This window comes from Psittacula echo (genome assembly GCF_963264785.1).
Source record: "Psittacula echo genome assembly, chromosome: 3".
In the NCBI taxonomy this organism is placed as follows: domain Eukaryota; kingdom Metazoa; phylum Chordata; class Aves; order Psittaciformes; family Psittacidae; genus Psittacula; species Psittacula echo.
Genome location: NC_137736.1, coordinates 28,626,202 through 28,647,021, shown reverse-complemented (window position 1 = coordinate 28,647,021; position 20,820 = coordinate 28,626,202). Strand labels below are relative to the sequence as shown.

General features: G+C 37.3%; 1 protein-coding gene across 4 annotated transcripts; it reads right to left on the bottom strand.

Annotated features, from left to right (window-relative positions):
* Positions 1 to 10: 10 nt before the first annotated feature.
* Positions 11 to 20,754, bottom strand: USP16 (ubiquitin specific peptidase 16). Of its 4 annotated transcripts, none has more exons than XM_080614025.1 (18): positions 20,632 to 20,754; positions 18,530 to 18,625; positions 15,782 to 15,960; positions 15,050 to 15,153; positions 12,560 to 12,663; positions 10,626 to 10,807; positions 9,479 to 9,571; positions 8,667 to 8,797; positions 8,216 to 8,303; positions 7,344 to 7,422; positions 6,390 to 6,481; positions 5,951 to 6,007; positions 4,623 to 4,790; positions 2,986 to 3,655; positions 2,195 to 2,286; positions 924 to 1,010; positions 448 to 604; positions 11 to 342 (listed from the first exon to the last, which is right to left on the bottom strand). In XM_080614025.1, the coding sequence occupies exons 2-18, from the start codon at positions 18,588 to 18,590 to the stop codon at positions 218 to 220; spliced, it is 2,469 nt and encodes an 822-aa protein (XP_080470151.1). In that variant the 5' UTR covers positions 18,591 to 18,625; positions 20,632 to 20,754; the 3' UTR covers positions 11 to 217. The 4 variants fall into 4 exon arrangements, with proteins under 4 accessions (XP_080470151.1, XP_080470152.1, XP_080470153.1 ...); XM_080614026.1 differs by having other exon boundaries at positions 10,626 to 10,804; XM_080614027.1 differs by lacking the exon at positions 924 to 1,010.
* Between the last annotated feature and the right edge of the window lie 66 nt (positions 20,755 to 20,820).

The window sequence follows — 20,820 nt, the reverse complement described above, 5'->3', positions numbered from 1 at the left end:
TAATTTTGTAAAAGACCTTTATTTAAAAGCAGTGAAAACACTGGAAAAAGTATAAGTTAATCATTTGTCAGTATGTCTAAGAAGCATAAAGGATACTCCTGCGGTTGTATACAGTAGCTACAACATGTTAAGACCATGATTTGCAAGTCTTTTCCTTCTTTCAGACCACCTGAAGATAACCACCTCTCTTCACCTATAAGAAGGTTTCTCAGATGAGTTAAAGGAGTCGCTCATAGAAGAGAAGATAGGCTTGAGAGCTCAGCACTTTTGATGCGGACACAGCTTGTACGTGGGTGTCACTGATGTGGAACCACTGCCCTTTTACTGGTTCAGTTTCTAAAGCTGTGAAAGGAAGAATTTAGGAGTAAAAGTTATTATGAAGAATTGAAGCAGTCAATCCTGTACTGTTGTGCAGTAAGAATTTGTAAAATATTTCAAATTATTTACCTTGAGGAGATTGTCCTCGAAGGACAAGATCAGAGAGATGGTTGTTCATACTTCGCATTTTAGCATATGCAGTATAGTGCCCAGACCTCATTGTTCCACTGTGCTCAACAACTCCATAGAGAGAGTACAATACTTTTGTATTCCCTTCAGCCACATTCTATAAAAGCAGAAGTTTAGGCATGCCAGTCAGGTACTGGGTTTTAAGCAAGGCTAGAATGCAAACTCTTCACTTTGCTCTGATCTGTTTGCTGATGAAAGGGAAGCTGGTCACTGCAGATTCATGCAAGCACTACAGCTATGTATGGTCAATGGACATACACTGACTCAAGTACAAGCTGCACTTGCAAGTTACCCTGTATTATCACACAAAGTAACTGAAGCTTGGCAAGCATTCTACAAAGATCTTGCTAAACAATTTAATCTTGAAAGCTTGTTAGAACATGGGAAAGGAAAATCTGATTGTTTTCCCCACTTACTTTACATTTAGCTGTACAGAAAGGAGCCAAGTCTATCACTTCTGGAAACTTGATATGCCTGTTAACCTTCCGGAGATTAAATCCAGCCTTAAACAAAGTAAAATCCCATAAGGTTAAAATGTAGGTATTAAAACCACATTTAGTTACTAAATGTTTTGGGTTGAAGTTTCAACAATACAAAATCAGATTTACATTACACAAAATTGGGGAAAAAGCAACACTTTTTCTCTCCAATGCCCAAGATTTCCCAGCAGTACCTCCTGGCCCCCACATGCTGCGCTGGAGCACAAGTTAACATGGCTCTTCAACTCACTCTTATGGTAACTTAAAGGTAGCAAAAGTGGAGAAAGAATCAGCTTTAATGCACTTATGTAACTATGAGGACATCTCTTGCTTCTCAGATACTGTGATATGCTTGAGGATCTAATTTTATATCGTCAGAACTGATGTAAATTCTACTCCTGCCCTATGTAAATAATCTTCCAGTACCAAACTAGAAAAACAAAAGGAGAAGATGACAAAGGTTATTTTCTTAATTATGTTACAGTCTCTTGGAATAAGCTACACATTTCCATTTTCTCTATGAAATTGTTTTTCACCTACTTAAAGTTACCTGCCTCATTTTTCAAGCTTTTTGACCAAAACACTGAACGGCTTTAAATTCAGAAGAGGCGGTACTGTCTCCCATCACCATCCTATTCCTCTTTCTTGAAAACCTAAAGCCCTGAAATTTTTCCTACAACTTGGAAAAAACGTAAGCCACTTTACTTCAGTGTCTATAAATAAGACTCAAGTCACATTGCTCTCCATTCTCCATGCTTCACCACCACCACCACCTCATAAGGCTCAGAATCTTCTCTTTCCCAATTTTATGGACCTATTTGTTACACTTATTTAGTAAGGGATCTTATTCTATCTGTACTGAACTGCTGTAGTAGCAGGAAACAATTAATGCCAAGATGCTGCTTAATCCAGTAAGCAGTAACAACAGTGAGGGAATGTACTGCAAATAAGCCCATAAAACAGTGTTTTCCAGGTAACTAATGGAATATTCTTTCGGGAAAATACACCCCAGCTCCTCAAAGGCCACAAAAAACAATGCTGCACACCAATGCCTTCTGAACATTGGAAAAAAAACCCTAAACCAAAACAGTCTCTCATGAAAATATGCTAACATTAGATTTAAGTTAAGCTAGTATTATGTGGATATATACATATTAAACTGATACTATGTACATATGCATTTTTGCGGTTATCAGCCTGCTACTTACCTGTTGAAACCTTTTTAAGTGAAGAGTTAAAACTGGAGGTGCAAGAGAGATTAGCATCTGCTTTTTGGCATTAGTATAAATATATTTTTCACCTGCAGAAAAGAAAAACCACCAATGATTAATGTCTAAACAAACGTTACACCAAGAATTTATTTTCACTATTTAGGCTGCTCTAATGTAATCTATTAGAACTGAGAAATGGAATATTCCCCTTAACCTGATGAACTGTACAGCTGCCACCTTGCAGATTCCATATCACAAAAGTAACCCCTCATGTTATTAAGCAATGTCTGCACAAGCAGGATGAATTCTTCCCCCTTCTCCACAAGTCTCATCATCAGAAATTGCATGCAGCTTTTATCGGCCTTTTGTGCAAACACCAACAGGATTTCCCTATTACTGTCTCAGCAGAATTTTGACATTTAAGGAGTAAACAGGAAAAAAAGTCACCTGCTAAATCTCTACCCCCTACATTTACCCACAAAATTTATTTTTAGACTGCAATGCCCTTTTCCTCCCACCAAATCCAAGCCCACTCCTCTTTTTCAGTCCTGCAGTATTCTGTACCTGAGCTTGTGACCCTACTATTCTGCTCAGTTAAGAACTTACTTGTACTAATCTGTATGAAAAAAGGTTCTCACAACCTACCCACTGAATACTAGTTCCACATATCCAAGTTAAAGTTATACCAATGTCACTTTAGGGACATTGCTCTCCACTCCCTCACCCACCCAAGCAGCAGATAGGGACATATTTAGAATATTTGTTTTCTTAAAGATAATTTGTCATACTTTTTATGGTCTTCTTTGGTCCATAATGTCTTTGTGTACATACATCACAGAGTAGTTTATTGTTCTCAGTAAGTTTTTCATTACGGGTAAACTGATACAAACAGTGATGGATTGAACCTTCTTCCAGGTTCAGATCTTCCCTATTTGCAAGAGTACAAAATGCTGTCTCTGGATCTTCAGTCAATACTTCACATGTCTTGATGGGAACAGACTGTAGGTCATCTAAGGTACTCATATCAGATTCAGCATTGGGACCCAATTGTAGTTTTGAAAAGTCAGTAGCAAGCTCTTCCTCATTATTTTCATCATCTTCATCTTTCAAAGATACATTGTCAAATCCATTGACTAACCCTCCAGGACAATCTAAGCCTTCCATAGGGAGATCCCTGAAAGACTCCTTTTCTACACACTCTTGTTCTGGCTTTCCTGCATTTTCATGCATGCTCTGGACTTCTGTACTATTTCCCTGTATACTCAAGTCTTTTTGAGTTAAGCAGCAATCTTTGCAATCATTTGATGATTCCTCTTCTTGCTTCATATCAGGCATTTCAGAGTCAATTTCTGCCTCTGATTCTTGGTTGTATTCAACATCTTTTTCTGGCTGTTCAGTTGCACAGATATCTGTCAAGTGAAGCACCTTTCCTTGAAGTTTTTGTTGACGGCGTTGGCTCTGCAAATTGGAATATATAACACAGAAGAATACAAAAACCAGAGCAAGTTTAAAATATATTTAGCATTTATGACCATTTCTTTATCAAAATTTTTGTAGTATGCCATAGATGCGTAGGGTGGGAAAGTAATCTATGATTTAATAACCAGAGGTGATTAATATACTGAATTTATTCTCACTGAGACAGGCTGAGAGAGCTTGTTCAGCCTGGAGATGAGAAGGCTCTGGGGAGACCTTATAACAGCCTTCCAGTACATAAACAGGGCTTATAAGAAAGCTGGAGAGGGACTTTTTTACAAGGGACTATAGTGACAAGGGGGAATGGCTTTAAACTGAAAGAGGGGAGATTTAGACTGTATTTAGAAAGAAATTCTTCACTGTGAGGGTGGTGAGGCACTGGCACAGGTTGCCCAGAGAAGCTGTGGCTGCCTCATCCCTGGCAATGTTCAAGATCGGATTGGATGGGGCTTTGAGCAACCTGGTCTAAGGGAAGGTGTCCCTGGCCATGGCAGGGGGATTGGAACTAGATAAGCTTTAAGGTCCCTTCCAACCCAAACCATTCTGTGATTCTATGATATAGTTCCCAATGTTCCTTGTTACACAGTATCTTCAAAATACATTCATGATTCTCTTTAGAACACAGACAAAAGAAAGGATAGGGTTTTGTGAGTATTCTTGCAACCAATGACTAGAGAACAGCTGCCTGAAACAAATTAATTACTTCATACAAGCATGAAAATTCCACATTCCTCTGGATATTAGCTTATATATAACACAGCAACTCTTAACAGAATATGTAACTTCTTAATAGCAATGATGTAGATAAAATTTGTTTTATCAGTTGTGCATTTTACAGAGGAGAAATTCTAAGCTGTCTCCTGCATCTAATCAGAGGAAGCAAAAATTTTGTTTTACTAAAAGTTGCAAGCACTTCATTAATAAAAGTGAAATACTGATCAAAACCAACCTTGGCTTGTTTTTTGGCCTGTTTCTTTGTTTTTTTCTGAAGGTGCTTACTTGTACCAGGGGGCTCATCTCTTTGCTTAAGGTAACAGTCATCGTTTTTTTTCTCTTCATCTTCAGATTCCTTTTCTTTGTTTTTCTTAATGTTTCTCTCATTTGTAGTTTTTACTTTCTATAAAAAAACATGCAAAAAGCCACAAAACAACCACAGAAGTAGAGATGTTACTGTCCTGAATAACAAAATAGTATTCAAAAGAAAACATTATGGATGAGATGTTATCTGAGTTTTCAGCTCAAGAGAAAGCATTTTAGTGACTATAACATACAACTAACTCATTTATGCCACCCTAATATTTACAACAGAAGTGCCTCACTCCAGAGGGAACCCATGTGAAACAATGACTTCCAGAATGAAATAGTATGAAAAACCAAGGGCCAAATTCTAAACCTGTAAAGGGGCAACATTACCTTTGGCTCTAACAGATGCAAGTCTCATTAAATGCACTGAAGAGTAACATTTTACACAAACTGAGAGACTTTTGCAGTTGAACTGCCTGCCACAGAATTTGTTTACTTCTGCTACAATGAAATTTGTTTGTTGCAGAAGACATACAATCCCTTTGGTTGAGGGGGTTTCATTTTTATATTTACTCTTTAACTTTTGTGTGAGCACGGCTGCATAGCAAATCTGAAACATTACATATAAAGATTATCAATATGAAATCCAAAGCAAATCAAGCCTAGACACTCAAAGAATATCTGGAGATCAACCAAATAAAATCAGTACTGATCAAATAAGTAACTACATTCTATCCTACCAACTTTATTTAATAACCTGAATATTATGAGAAGTATTTCTGCATTTAGCACAGAAAAATGGATTAAAAAAAAAAGGGGCACTCAAGCAACCACTTGCTTGGTGGCACCCATCACTGTCATGCAATTTAGTTTTACAACAGTGAAGATGAATTGGGAAGCCTTGTTTTTTGAAACTCAGCCTTCTACAATAGTGAAAAAATATTGGTACATTCCAGATTACCACCTAAACCAATCTCTACATTAGAAACATTAATTGACAAAGCAGCAAGATTACCAACAGACTATCAGGTTTTCTAGAGAACATTTATGTGCCACAACCTACAGGAATGACTCTCATAAAAAAAAAAAAAAAAAAAAAAAACTTATTTTGTATCCTTCTGGGCAAACTCAAAAGTTTCAGAAGAGACATTTAGAAATATGCATAGATTCATTCCCTACTGATTATATAATAAAGGTGTTTTCATGTAAGGGAACAAAAACTAATGCAAAAAGCAAGCACGTACAATTTCTTACCTGATCATCTAGTACAGGAAGCGACAAATCAAGGAAAGGCTCATGGACCAAGGATACCTTTAAATGAATATTCAAAAGTCCAATTCAATTTTGTTTGGAAGTGGCTGGCTTGCTGTCAATAGGCTTATTTGTACATAGCCTTGTTTGCATTCAAGTCATGTTTTCACAAGTGCATACAAACATAACACAGCTAATCTACCTTCACAAACAGCTATCCATGACTAAAATATAGCTTTATAACATAAGGGAAGAAAGATTCCAGCCAAACCATGCTGCTTTTTGAAAAGCATGCAGCTAGCCAACTCCTAGAAGTGCATTAAATCAAAAAAACTTCCCTAGTTTCACTTATATCTACATAAAGCTATTTTGGTGTTCTCCTACATTACATAGATTACATAAAATTATACTCTAGGCTATTCAAAGTGGACAATTTACTTACGGTTCTGCATTCCTCACACATAATTGTACTGGTTAATTCTCCACCAAAAATCCGATCCACAAAACTCTGTATTCCCTTTTTCTTTTCATATTCTGAGAATTGACAAAGTATATAGTAAAGTCAGTAATATTACATTGAATATACTGACAACCAATTTAGTTATGGCATACCACCTTAAAAAAAAAGGTGAATACATATACAAGATGTATGATGGAATGTGTTGGTCTGTCCCAGTTTCCTTCAGACATACAGTAAGATTCTTAAGATTCTTTCATATATCAAAGAAATGGAAGTGAAAACAGATTTGCAGAAGACAGCTTGACTGAAGCAACACCTTTACCACTTTCTCAACTCAAACACATTTCCTCATTTTCTCAGAAGTACTGCATCCCAGTAAGAGTTCCCGTTTTCTCTCAGGACTTAACTCAAACAGCTGTCTGAACCTAAAAACCAAGCACCAACTTTGGTCTGTATAAGTGTCCTAAACCAAAAGCGATTTCCTCAAGCTGTATTTTCAGTGTAGCATACAATCTAAGTTTAAACTTGTTCTTCATCTTCTAATCTAAGTGATGTTGAAAAGTTTAAAAATTCTTCTCTTCAGTGTTTGTTTCCCTTTTATACCACTGTTAAGTACAAATGGATTATTAGGTGAACATTATTAAATGAATAATTACATTAATGTGATAATATTTGAATAATTAAACACTACCCAAACATATTTTAATGTATAATGCCTATAGAATCAACTCTCTCTTAGTCTGTTAAGGTTCGATAAGACACTTAAATAGACTTAACACTACTGAGCCCTATATTCTAGATATACACATACTCAAGAGTTCCCATAAAGTTGTGCAATTAAACATAAATCTTTTAGTTGATACTGTTAGTGTTACTTTGGGTACTTCAATGAAACAAGGTTTTAAATTATCACAATATCAGGAACATACGTTTTACCTTTAATTTTCTTTTTCATTTCTTCTTCATTTTGTTTGTTAGAGTCAGTCAATGCCTTCAGTATTCCAACACTTATTTGCTGAAATTTTCAAAACAAACACATGCTGTAAAATTTCCTACACTAATTTTGTTAACTAGTTCATTTCACAAAATGTTTCAGATGGAGGAAAAAAATTTAATCACCAGTAATCAAGAGAATCAATACAAACCACCACAAATGCCAAAAGAGAAGAACAACCTAGAAACAAGCTTGCAACTGTAATGTTGCAATTAGGATGTAAGAAAGTAAGCCTAAGGGTAAAATGCTTTTCCAAATAAAGTGAGCTTTCAGGCATTTCAGAAATCAAGAAAAAAGAACATTTCTTTAGGGACAGTATACATATGCCATGCTTTTCTGTAGAAATTCTGGACAAATCAATCTATTTCTGAAGGACAACAGACATTTATATTAGTAGTGTTGAATTAACCAAAGACTTTTAAAGCAAGCAAAACTGAACCTTTCTACTTGACTTAAGCATAGAGAATAATCAGTTCCCTGCCTTGTAAAATGGCAGAAAATATCATTACCTTAGAAACCTAAACAGCACATGCAATATATGCAGGAGATAATATTTTCATTTAACAAAAGTATTCGAAGACGGAAGTTTGTGGCCTGTAATACCCATGGTTGATCCTTCACAACTGCACTGCTTAGAAGCTGCCCAGTTCTACAGCTTTGTAGCTCATCTGCTTGAAGTGTGTGTTATGAGCAGCACAAACCACTCTCAGAGGTCAACTTAGGAAGAACGTTCTTTCTCCTCTCAGCAGAGGGGAAAGTCTTGATCTACAGCATGAAGAAGACAGGTTTGCACAACTATGAAATTAGCACTCACTTGCATTTCTTCTGATCTCATTCCATCAAGTAAGTAACGAAGCAACTCATGACTGTCTTGCTGCTGATAACCTTTAAATCGTATTGCTCTGTTAAGTGAAATGATGGTTGTAAAGTATAACTGAACTTGGACAAAGGAAAAACAATTCACATCAGACATAAAAGGACAAAGTCTTAAGAATGTATGTATATAAAACCAACAAATTTCTACATATGGTGTTTTTTTAAAATATGAAGCTAGCTAATCAGAATATGTCACTGTTAATCTTTCATTTTACTTCCGTTCATTTATATTTTGCTTTTTATCCTCTTCTTTCAAAACTTGTTACATATTATACAAATTTTACAGGCTATGATGTGAGCTCAAGAAAAAAAAGGGACAAAACAGTCTGCTTTTTAAATAGCAAACTTTTTTCATACTCGCTATGACATGCAATTGTAAAGATACTCACTTTTTACAAACCTGAGCAAAAAGTTCCTTAGGAGTGACGACCCCTCTTTTTGTCTCTTGCATTTCTGTCAGGAACTGATACATGGCTAATGTCAAAGGACCTGGCTGATCTAGTTTTATCAGCTGAGGTTCCTGTTTTAAAGAAAAGCAACAAAGTTGTTTTGCCTTAATTTGGTGACAGATCCTTCTGGAGTAAGTTCTCCTTACCTAAACACTTCAGCACTTGAAAACGTTATTACAAACAAACCCTCCAAAATGGCAGTAAGTTAACCTAACAAAAACAATCAACAGGTGGATTCTATTGAGATGAAACCAAAACACTGGGCTAAGAATCATTAATTATTTATTGCTTAGTTGCAACTCTGGATGTCTTGCTTTTATTAGGAAAAAACACCCCAACAATTTCTTAAAATGTACAACCCTTCTTTCCCTTCCAAATCCCTAACTGTAATGAGAGGTGTGTTATTTCAGTTACCACCACAGACATCCTCTAGTTTCCTATTTTGTATTTAGACAAGTGACACTGTAGGAAAAGTTATACATTTTCACCCTTTAAATAACTTAATCATAATGTAAGTACTAACAACTGACAACTAATAGCTAACGAATCACTGCTCTTTCACTTTGAATGAACGACCTCTGTGGATTTCAGAAGCAGCTTTATGGAAGTCAGTGGTGAAGTTCCCGCTGATTTTACATCTTAATCTTATTATTTAGCTGAAACAGACTTAAAATCCAGAGATGAGTGCTTCTTGATTCTTTAACAGATTCGGAAGGTGAAAAGAAACAGTATGGAAGTTGAAGAATATATACCATGGATAACTCAGGTGACTCGATTTTAACTGTTGTGCCAGGCATTTTAGCTTCTTTAAGCAGCTCCCTCAGGACTGGAGTTTGTGATAAATTCTGTAGAACATAAAAGAAAGAAAAAAGTTGGTAACTGGAAACAAGAGGAAGCGCAGTTGAGTTCCACTGGTCATGGAATTGGCAGCAACCAGATTAGTATCAATTTATTTTTCCCAAATACAGAACTAGAGTGGTAACCATCACTCCAGAAATTCTAATGGTGTCTAACAGTTAAAGGTACGTTCCATACAGCTAATGAGACTGTCAGGTGTTCTCTCTGTATTATTTTAGATTGCAGAAACCCTACATTCTTCTACAGACTGATCTTCTGTCTATTTCCTAGTGTCTGTTTCTAAAAATCAAAAGGTAAAAACCAGTGTGTATATTTACTTGGTTTAAAACATGTTTAAAACACAAATTGTTTACTAAAACCTGTGAGTAGGAATTTTGACTAAAGCTTCAGTATCAAAAGCCAAAGAGCACAAGATTCATGTGTATTACAACTTGCATGTAAAGAGCAAGCTTATGATATCCAAACACTGCTTAGATGAGCAAGACACACAAGATAGCAATGCAATATGCTCATCCTGTTAACATCTACTTTTGTTTGATTTCCTGTTGCCAAGAGAAACATTTGTGTTTCAGTAAACACCCATGGTGTTCGGGTATTAATCTCTTATATTCTAAGAGGTCAGCAAGGGCGATGTGCCAGACTATTTTTTTATAAAAGCAAGAATTTGGCATGCTCAGTCTGCATCAGCAAAAGATGCTGTCCCTCAAAGACAAGGCAGTTTGTTATATTTTCCCTTTCAGCAAGTCTGAACCTGCAGCTCCATTTCTTCATATTTCTCTGGGCCAATACACTATTTTTAGAAAGAACCCATCATTCTTGGCAGATTAAAAAAAAAAACACAAACAAACAAACAAAAAGAAACCCCAAACATTTTAATTGTGTCCTTGTAAAATACTGGTGGCAGGGGAGTTGTGGGCTGATTGACTTTGGGGTTTTTTTGGTTGTTTTTTTTTTTTCTTTTTTTGCTATTCAAAGGTTTGGGTTGTTTGTTGTTGGTTTGTTTGTTTTTAAGGTTTCTTTTTTAAGCAATAACTACCATACCTGCATCACTGCATTAAAGAAACATGTATTCCCCAAGTTACTAAGTCCCTTCACAGTCACTTCTGAGTTAGTACTTGAATTAGAACTCTCTTCTTTAAGCGAGACTTCTTTTTCTTGCTCATTTTTGCTGTCTTTTTCTACTTTTTTATTTTCAAATTCTTTGTTTTCTTGTTGCTTTTCTACTGAAATAATAAAGAAAAACATACCACATATTATCCAGTAACAAAGAAGGTGCTAGGAAAAAAAATATAGGCATCAGCAATTTATGATGTTTAAAACTTAAAACATATAATTAATTCTGCAATTGTGTAATGCTATTGAGGTAGGTTCTTAAACTGTCTAGGTAACAGGAGTTGAAAAATAAACCAAACAAAAATATCAACAAACCCCTGAAATGTCATTTCAGATCAGCAGGCAATTTAAACACGCCACTTGGCCCACAAGCCATTCATACCATCAATCTCTGAATGAAACTCTGCATGTGTCATCTGAAATTTAATTCCTGTTGCAAAATTATATACGCTAGGACTTTATACAACATCCAACATGATGGCATCTGAGATACCCCCTTTGACTGAAACGAAATGCACAGGCCTTCCACTGTGAACGCATTCGCATGTTCATTTCATGAACCTAGGCAGATGAAACTGGAAGGTTTATATTCTTGAAGACATTAAGATGTCTTCCCTAAAATTACTTTGGTGTGTAGTTCAAAATTTCAATGACCATAATAAAACCATAAAGGAATTCTGGTTAATTTTCAGAATAACACCGACACTGGTTCTGCCAGTTTGGCAGTCTACTATTGATTCAGTTTCTGATAAATAGAGCTGTGAGCCAAGATTAACTTTAAAATAAAGTAACACCAGCTTAGAGAAAAAAAGGGCAACAGACAGTACAGTCTTTGCAGATGGACAAGAAACGGATGGACAACAACAGACAGAACACCTGAAGCAACAACTGCAACCAGGTATTCATTTGTTTTCCAGTTCAAACCTGAAAAGGAGAATTTTGGGAACCAGTATGAAGGTCAAGGATATTAGATACAGAAAAACTATGCATCTGGAAAAGAGTGACCAAAACCACTCAAAGATTCTGGTCTCTGTGGGAAAACCTCAGCTGCTTCCTGAACAAATATTTGGAGACAGCCACTTGGCATTGCTGGATGGTTGTGATCTATTTCCCAAGGGGGCTACAATTTCACCCAAATGTGTAATTTTTGATAGCTATAAGTTACAGCATTTATTCTGATATGCAAATTCTTCCAGGTCTTCTAGTGGAAATACCTTGTAGAAAAGCAGTTTTGCCACTGTGGAAAGTGGGAGGTTTTCCTGGGTTTATCTCCTTTTAAACAACCACGTTTTACAGACAGACTGCAGGCTGAACATGCTGTTTTAAGAGAGTTCTGAAGGCTGCAGCTACCTATACCAAATGTACAGACCCAGCGGACAAATAATTCCATCTGATACATTCACAAATACCTACAAAAATACTTTTAAACACTCAAAGTATCCTTTGAATCTCAAGACAGACTAAGCAATTCTGATGAACAAACACAGCACTTCTAAGTACTGAAAGTCAATTCCTTACAGAACAACTGAGCAACACATCAGAAAAAAAAAAATAATAAAAGACAAAATAAAATCATATTTTTTTTCCCCTCTTATTCCTATATTTCTGGTCTGTAAAAGTTTAGGAAACACTGAGCAAAATCCTGGTCCAATTAGGTTCATAGGTTAAAACAGTACTTATGCTATCAGAACTCTAACACAAGAGGGAAAAAAATCAAAAAAGAACAGGAAATTAGCTTTTTACTTTAACTACAAAGTGCTCAAAAAGTTAAATCTAATTTAGTGTACATTCTGGATTTACAGTAGTGTCTCCTACATTTAAGGGACTTTCTGATTTACTGTATGCATACTACAATTATTTACCTGTATGTGATGAGCCAGTGCAAACTTGTTTTCTAATATAATCCACAGTCTGGCCCAATCGGCTTGAAGTACTATATGGAACTTCATTATCACATATGTAGCACCTGTCTCCGCCACCCCAGAAAAGAAAGAGAATTAATCCTATTTTTTTTTCTATTGTTTAAAATTCCTAAACTATTTGCTTGTTTGATGCAATTCATTACACAAAATTACAAGATTTATTTTAAGGTTTAGAAGTCTTGGAGAAGAGTTCAATCTATTTCTAATCAAGAAAAGAAAGCTTAAAAATTATCACTACTAAATTATTTCAGTGACTGGAGGCTGTGAATTACAAGTATAAATTGGACTCTTAAAAGCTGTGCTTAGAAACCTTGTTGCAAGTAAAATAAATACAGGGAAAATTTTGCCAAAAATCAACAAAGGTATCAGGCCCTAAAGGAAATTACTTACATTGCTATGGCATGGAAAAATACTACAAGTATTCTAGCCAAGCAAGTATTTATTTTTATTTAAATTGGGTAAGAAATAAATTGTTGTCCTCCATTAGTCCTGCACATTTTTATTTGCTCTTCCATTGCTGATACAAACCTATTTGTGTCTTTATGAGCAAGGAAGTGCATGGTTAGGCCACTAGTCTGTTTAAAACAAAATTGTGAGAGAAGCTGCAGTGATAAAGGCTTGAGTAAAATTCTGCCAGAACACATACAGCTGAAGGAGAGCTGTATGTATAGATTTTTGCAGTTCTGCCGAATCAGCTCTTTGAATAGGTGGCAAAAAGTATTGAAGAAATTGCAAATACTTCACACCTTGAAACACACAAATTACAGTTCTTAGGCACAAATGCATTTAGCAGATTTCAGGATTACCATAAATCAGACTATTTTCTGATATTAAAAGCAGTAGAAGTTTGCAGCAAAGTGCTTCCCTAAATCTCCAGCATCCCTGAAATTAGCTGCAATTTTCACATTTCTTCATGTCACAGTAAAAAAATTGGCTCAACTTTTGTACCCCTGATTATGTACTTATTGTCTGTCTGGTTAATTATAAAAATAGGCATTCTTACTCCTGAATAATAAATGATAGTTATTTCCATGGGTAATGTTTACATCATAACCTTTTATCTTTCAAAAATTTTGTAGGTAACCTTGAAGGAATCAAGGCATTGGAAGAAGTTAGTTTTTTTTTCCCAGTGATGACTGGTAGGGGAAAAAACATAAGTAGGTCCAACTGCTATGTCATGCCAGTAGTGAACATGCATACAACAGCACTTGTCATACACCCAAAACAGCAGAACTTAATGAATTACTAGAACTCTCCTCTTTCTCTCCAAGTTCAAAACATTTCTTTTAACTGTTTTCTCTTTTAACTGTTTACAGGTACTATTTAAATGCCAATTTCAACCACAAATGCATACACACCATAAAAAGATTTATTCACACATTCATAGCATTAATAAATTCTGACCAAAACTGGTTTTGCTTTTGTATACCAGGCCCGCTGTGAAATACAGTTCTTGACTGTAGGTTTGATTTATAATAATTTATACCAATGTATCAATCACTGAATAATTTCTTGTGCAAGTTTGTACAACCAAGCAATTCGAGAAGTAAGCAAAGCGACTTGCTTCAACAACTTCCTCTCAGCCGCAAGCACTTAGATTTAAAAACTAAGTTTTAGAAAAGAGAAAATAAAGCACTTCTAAACTGTATTTTTAACACGAATTTAAATTAAAAAAGTTCACTAATTCATTAGTAATGCATGTAATTAATAATATCTATTTCCATTCTAGAATTCAATGAAAATATTGATCATTACACATAAAAGTGTTTAATATAATCAAGTAAGAAGATCTTGTTATATAAAAAAAGATTCTATGAAAATGAACATAGTGACAGATAATGAGTTCTAAAAAAAAGGGTACTAAGTAAAATGAAAATTCTATGTCAGGCACAGTATTTGTGTATAACACAGTTTAGAAAATTAAGGTTTCCCCTTATGTAGTGCACTATTCCCTTTAAGAGAAAGATATACTACCAGGGAGACGCAGTTTGTATCGACTGATCCAGCAGCATTTTGTAATTCTACAGTTGTGCTTCTTAACTATACCTATGCTAGTAAGAAGTCACACTTATTGAGAAAATAAGTTCGTCACGAAGTGCACTAGAAAGGAGCTTCTCCCAACACTGAAAGTTAAGATTTAGAGCTACATATCAACATTGGTTGCCACGTGTTAGTATTCTGACCAAGCAAAAGCAGCATTTACTTGTTGGTCGATTTCAACTTCAGTTACAAAAATTTTCTAGTTATGAATTTTTTAAGTAGTATTTATTTAGCAAATCTGAGCAAAGACTGCTGAGAACTTTGTGTGTGGAAATTCTTTATACCCGTCTAAAGGTAAAGCCTAGAATTCACAAAGAAAAGAAAACAAATTATATCCCAGTCTCTGATGCCCTCTAGCTATGGCTTATAACTGTTGCCTGACAAACTCACCATACACTCCAGTTGTCCAAACTGAGAACCAAACAATGGGGATCTGATCTTGGCGTTTCATAATGCTTTAAAGCATGCTGTTCTTGAGAATTTCTGCCACAGCCCTATAATATTGATAACCAGAAGTGTCACAAAATCCAGTTGACTATCAATGAAACATAAAGTCAAAGTATAAACAAAGAATTAAAATGAAAACTGTTTAATCATGTTAAACTATTTAGGATGGTCAGGTCTCTATTTTAAGACCCTTATTTCTGCAGACAGAAATGGCTGTAGAATACCTATAAAGTTGCTCAGGGACAGAACATTTAATTTACAAATTCCAATTTCAACAGCTTGAAGAATGGAACAAGACAAAAACCTCTTCAACATGCAGAGTTCTAAGTTTACTAAACTAATGTGAGCATAAGATCTCATTGTAAAAATCACAAATCAGGAGCATTAACAGAAATTTTTATTTTCTTAGGACTTTCTAAGAAAACAAGTCCTCGAGGTGGTGTTCTAGCCTTAAGCCTGCTAAATGCCTTTGTGCCAAGCTTCTAAGTACTGCATTTCCAATTCAGAGCAGATATTCTTGAATCACACTACAGTAGATGAAATTATTTATGTACCTATTCACCACTTTTAAAATTATAAAAAGAATGTAAGAGTTGAATTAGAAACTCTCTTGTTCCACTATATTATGGGGCACTGAAAGATATTAAGACAAATTAAAAACAAAACAAGAGATACCCTATGGCCGCATTTTAGACATAACCATATTGAAGGGCTTTCACTGGTCTTCTCCTCAGGCTTCTCTTGTGTCTTGTTATCTGCCTTGCAGTCCTGACAAACATGCCATTCCACATTCAGCAGTGCCTTTTTCAGATGACCTTGTTCTAATCCTTTACGAATATGCTTGCACACAGGTTCTACAAAATAAAAAGCATGAGAAGGTTGTAGGTATCATAACAAATGGAAACGTCAAAGACACAGACAGCAATCCAGAAGCTAGGATAGCCTTTCCAGAGTCAAAGAAACACTGACAATTTAGCAGATATAGCAGAAAGAAACCCTTCATTACCTCCATTCACATACAGGGATATTGTTACTGCATCCTAAGCTACAAAAAAAAAAAAAAAACCAAAACCAACCAACCAACCAAAACCCAAACAAACAAAAAACCAAACAAAAGAATATCACTCAAACCCACATTTAGTCAGAGCTGTTGACAAAACTTCTGCATAAAAACCTACCTACTGTGTCAGGCTGTGGGCTTCTGTTATTGTGGCCTTATGATTGCCACACCACCCAGGATGCAGGCACAACCCGCTGCCATGATTTCCAGTCACCAAGGCAGCACCTGGCTGGCCTATAAAATGGAGGTTATGGAGGTTGTGCTTCTAGCTGGGCTGTGTCAGTGAAATTATACAGCAGGCAATGGTAGAAGCAAATAGCAGAGTCATCCTGCCTATACCATTATCACTTCACACTACAATACTACACCCTTCTTGGAGCTGCACCTTCTGGGCGTGGTGTGAACTCCATCTATTTAACCACACTCTATTAAGAACGGCTGCACTGAGACCAGACATATGTTGCTAAGAGCTACCATCAGGAGTTTAATTACCTTATTTCTTCTTTGTTTAATTTTTAAGATTGCTGGTTACACTACACTTGCGTGAAGAAAAGCTGTAAGCTTGAGTCATGAACAGAGAAATTGCAATTGACAAAGAGCGCATATGCAAACTGTTTCAAGATCTTCCAAAGAAAATGAAAAAATAAAAATTATAAGAGAACACATTTTAATCCCTCCCCCTTTTTTCTCTCCTGTGTACATTTCTAAGACATTTAGCCTACATCAGCCTACAATTCTTCACTATTTGCAGTTACAAGTGTCTAAATTTGAAATACACGGTCAAATATCTGACAGTGCAGTTACCTCAAAAGTCAAAAAATCCCCAAACCGCATGATAAAAGAAAATGCTGTATGTACTTAATATGTTAAAAATAAATAAAATCTCATTTTTGTGAAACTATTATTAAGAATTACATAGCTGTTTACATAATTCAACTGTCTTAAGTCCTTTGCTACAGAGGTACCTTTATTGCTCAGATTGCATAAAAACCTCAATTTATCTTTGTTGGGGATCATATCCAAGATTACAGCTTCGAGACAGGAAACTTCTCTTGGCATGAGCTGAAATCAGTGAAAAGCTTTGTATCTACAGCTCTATTCCTCTCCAAAATTATAGGATTTTACCAGAGTACAAGCGCAAGCCAATAGCAGCCAAATACAGACATTTAGATGCACTTTTTAAGCCTTAAAAAAACCCCACAGAACACCACACCAAAAAAACCTCCCATCAAACAACCCACAAAAGCTTCATCTACAACTTCAAAACTGTCTTTTTAAACAAAACTTTTGTTTATTGCCACTACTACTATAGTGGAATTATTTACACTGATCAATCTTAGTTTACATCTGTGGCTTTTTCAGGACTTTGTCAGGGTAAACCAGCCAAAGTGAGATGGCATCAGCAAATGCACCATAACCGATTTCTTTGCTGGAACACTCAGAAGAGACATTGCCCTTGATTTCAGGAAGAAAAGACAAAAGAAGCTAAAAAGACAGAAGGCAACACAAGACCAAGACAACCAGGAAACCAAAGTAAAATAGACTTGAATTTAAAATAGGCCATCACACCAAGCCTCCTAGCTGAAACTGTAAGTGCCCTCTAATTAGCATGGCCCTACTCGTTTGCCCAGTCAGGACCAAAAAAAAGGATGGGCAAGACACAATCGGTGACCTGGTCAGAAAAGGTGGTAGAACAGACTACTACACAGCACAAGCAAAATTAAGAGCTAGATCAACCAAGGTAAACAAGATCATGAAATTTCAAAACGGGGGTGAGCTCCAGCAAAGCTAGAAGGGTAACATGAACTTGGGATTAGCAACAGAAGGCAAGGATGAGAAGGAGGTTTTAGCCAAGAAACATCATGACTAGAGAGCTAAGATGTCCAGGGACAGTACTAAGCTAGGTGCTAGTGTAAAGACAAATGGTTTCACAGAAACATTTTAATCACAATCTTTCGTGCTGAAGCAAGAACCTTCTGCAACAAAATCTTCATTAGGAAAATGCTCCTTAAACCTATCACAACCAGTTTGGCAGCTGACTCTGCAAACCCTTTATATTCTGAGGAATTTTATACAATCAATGTAGGACTAAAGAATTGTGTGGCAAAGTTTCTTGAAAACCAGAAAATAATCCTAATTTTCAAGACAGGATTATTATTATTACTATTATTTTCTAGCATACTTAACCTAAGTAGCAACCTAGTTTCTTGGCAGTCCAGTTTCAATTATACAAACCTATACTTTGTAAATGAGACTTCAAAGCCAGTGACTAATGTACAGGCCTTCTAATATTAATGAGTTTTCAAGCCCTCTTTGAGGTTAAAACAAACATTAGGACCACAAACTTCTCAGAGGAAACACACCCAGCGTATCTGGAGACTCATCAGACTGTGCAGGTTTGCCTTTGATGCGTTTCTTTCCCATATTTGTAGTCTGTAATTCTTACATGGAACAGTGACCTAGCAAAGAAAAAATAATAAATTAGAAAACAGGCTTTGGTTTTACTTGCTCAGTGCTAAACAATACATTATTTCTATGGCCAAGATGTTCCTTGAGGTGAATTAACTTGTTTTGACTTTTCAAAAGAAAATAAATTAATTATACTTTAACATGAAACAAACATAACTGTTGTATAAGCAAAAATCACAGTGTGAACTATAAAAGTGAAATGATTTAAAACCTTAAAGTATTATACAAAAGATGGGAAACTTACACATCAAAAATCCCATAAATCTTTAGGACTTGTACTTTAACTAATAACAGGCAAAAGAACTGGGTTTGTCCCAATTAAATCTTGAAGTTATTACAGTCTTTCAGTTTTCTTTACTGCAAGTACCTTGTATCTTCGAAGAAGTCTGGCACACACCAATACTATAACCTACTTGAAAATACACGCACAATGGGAGCTGAATTTTTTTCAGTTTTTTCACTGGGGGAGATTAATCATCACCTTCCCAACCTACCAACCAACTAATTCAGAAGAGGTCTGTTATTTATATGCCTGTAGATCCTTCCAAACAAGAGTAATCCGCCACTACAGAGCTCCAAGTCAAGTACTTGCCTTCAAATATATTTAGCTTCTAGTCTGTAGCCCCATGAGGTCTGTGCCTTAACTCACAAAAGAACATTCACAAACATCAGGTAAACTTAAAAACCAACATATGCTATACAATGAAAGCACACAACCTAAGCAGGTTCAAAACCAGGTTTATGCAGCCTTACATAGTCTTCGCAGGTTGGCCTAACCCTGCTGTCCACCCTTCACATAAACATGTTAGCACAGCACTAAATCTGACTTGTATTAACACTCATCCTTTCAAAACCATTTCTTAGCTTGGACTCACCAGCACACCAGCCACAGAGAACAGCTGCCTGTGTAGGGCTGTCACAAACAAAAACTAAAGCCAGCCCAACAGAACTGGAGAGAAACTGAGCTGGGAAGAGTTTGGGCATGATAGCTGTTAGGGGTGAATCCTCTGCCGGAGCATTCACACACCAGTCGACAGACACGGCACAGAGGACTTTTTTAACAAAAAACCTTTTTGAAGCATGCTTTTAGGACAGATTACCCCGTTGTTGAATGACAGGCAGCCACATCATCAATAGCAGAATTATCAGGTTTTGCAAATTAGCATTCAAAGTTTGTTCAGGAAAACAAATGACAGTTCATCCGATGAACTACCCCCCCAGCCCACAGCACGCTTTTCTGCCAAAATCTACAACATTTGATCCTACACGAACAACTCTAAACTGTCAAAATCCCTTCCAAATCGACTTTGCTCCCGTCGGGAGGTCAGGGCAGTATAAACACATGTAGCTGTTAGTTTAACCCATACTGTCTCTGGATGAATTTGCCTAGCATACTCCTCGCTAGCCTTTTCACGGAGCAGTCCGCGCAAGAGTGCTGCAAAACCAGCAGCCAGAGCAATAAAAGGGCAATTTGGGTGTTTTGGGGGTGTTCTGGTAAGACAGAGCGGTGTGCCAACGCCCAGAAAAACACCAGGGCGCGGCAAGCGCCTGCCGCAAGCACCAGGCCGTGCCACCGGACAACAGCGGGGAGCCAACACTCCCTGTCCCGGAGGCAGCCAGGACCCGCCGAGGCGGGAAGCAGGTGCGCCCCGGGACTCAGCACGGCTGGTCCCGTCCTCCCACCGCCGAGCAGGTCCCCGGGCGGGCAGCCACCCTCCCCCCCACCTCACCCCACTCACCGCGCACCGGGCCACATCGCCCACGTGCACCCCTGCCCAGCCCCGCCGCCGCGCACCCCACCGCGCTGCACCGCCCCACCTGCGTCCGATTGGCCTGCTGCAGCACTGACAGGCATCGCAGCCAACAGGACAGCCGAGTATCTCGGCCCGGAGCGGACGCTGCGGAACGCTGGAGGAGCGAGTCCCGGGCCGGGGGAAGGCGGGCAGCTGAGGTGATAGGAGCGTGACAGCAGTATCGAAGGGCTTCCATGCCTTACCTGACAGTGCCTCAGGGTGCAAGGCTTGGTGGTGCATGGCTCCGTCGCGAGGCAGCCCAACAGCTTCACCTCATCTTGCAGCCGGTTGGGCAACGGTCACCAGCTGCCATACGCGTTTCCGGCGCGTTGCATTGTGGGGCCGTGAGGATACGGCGGCATGGGAAGGCAGTGGAGGGAACCGGGATGTGT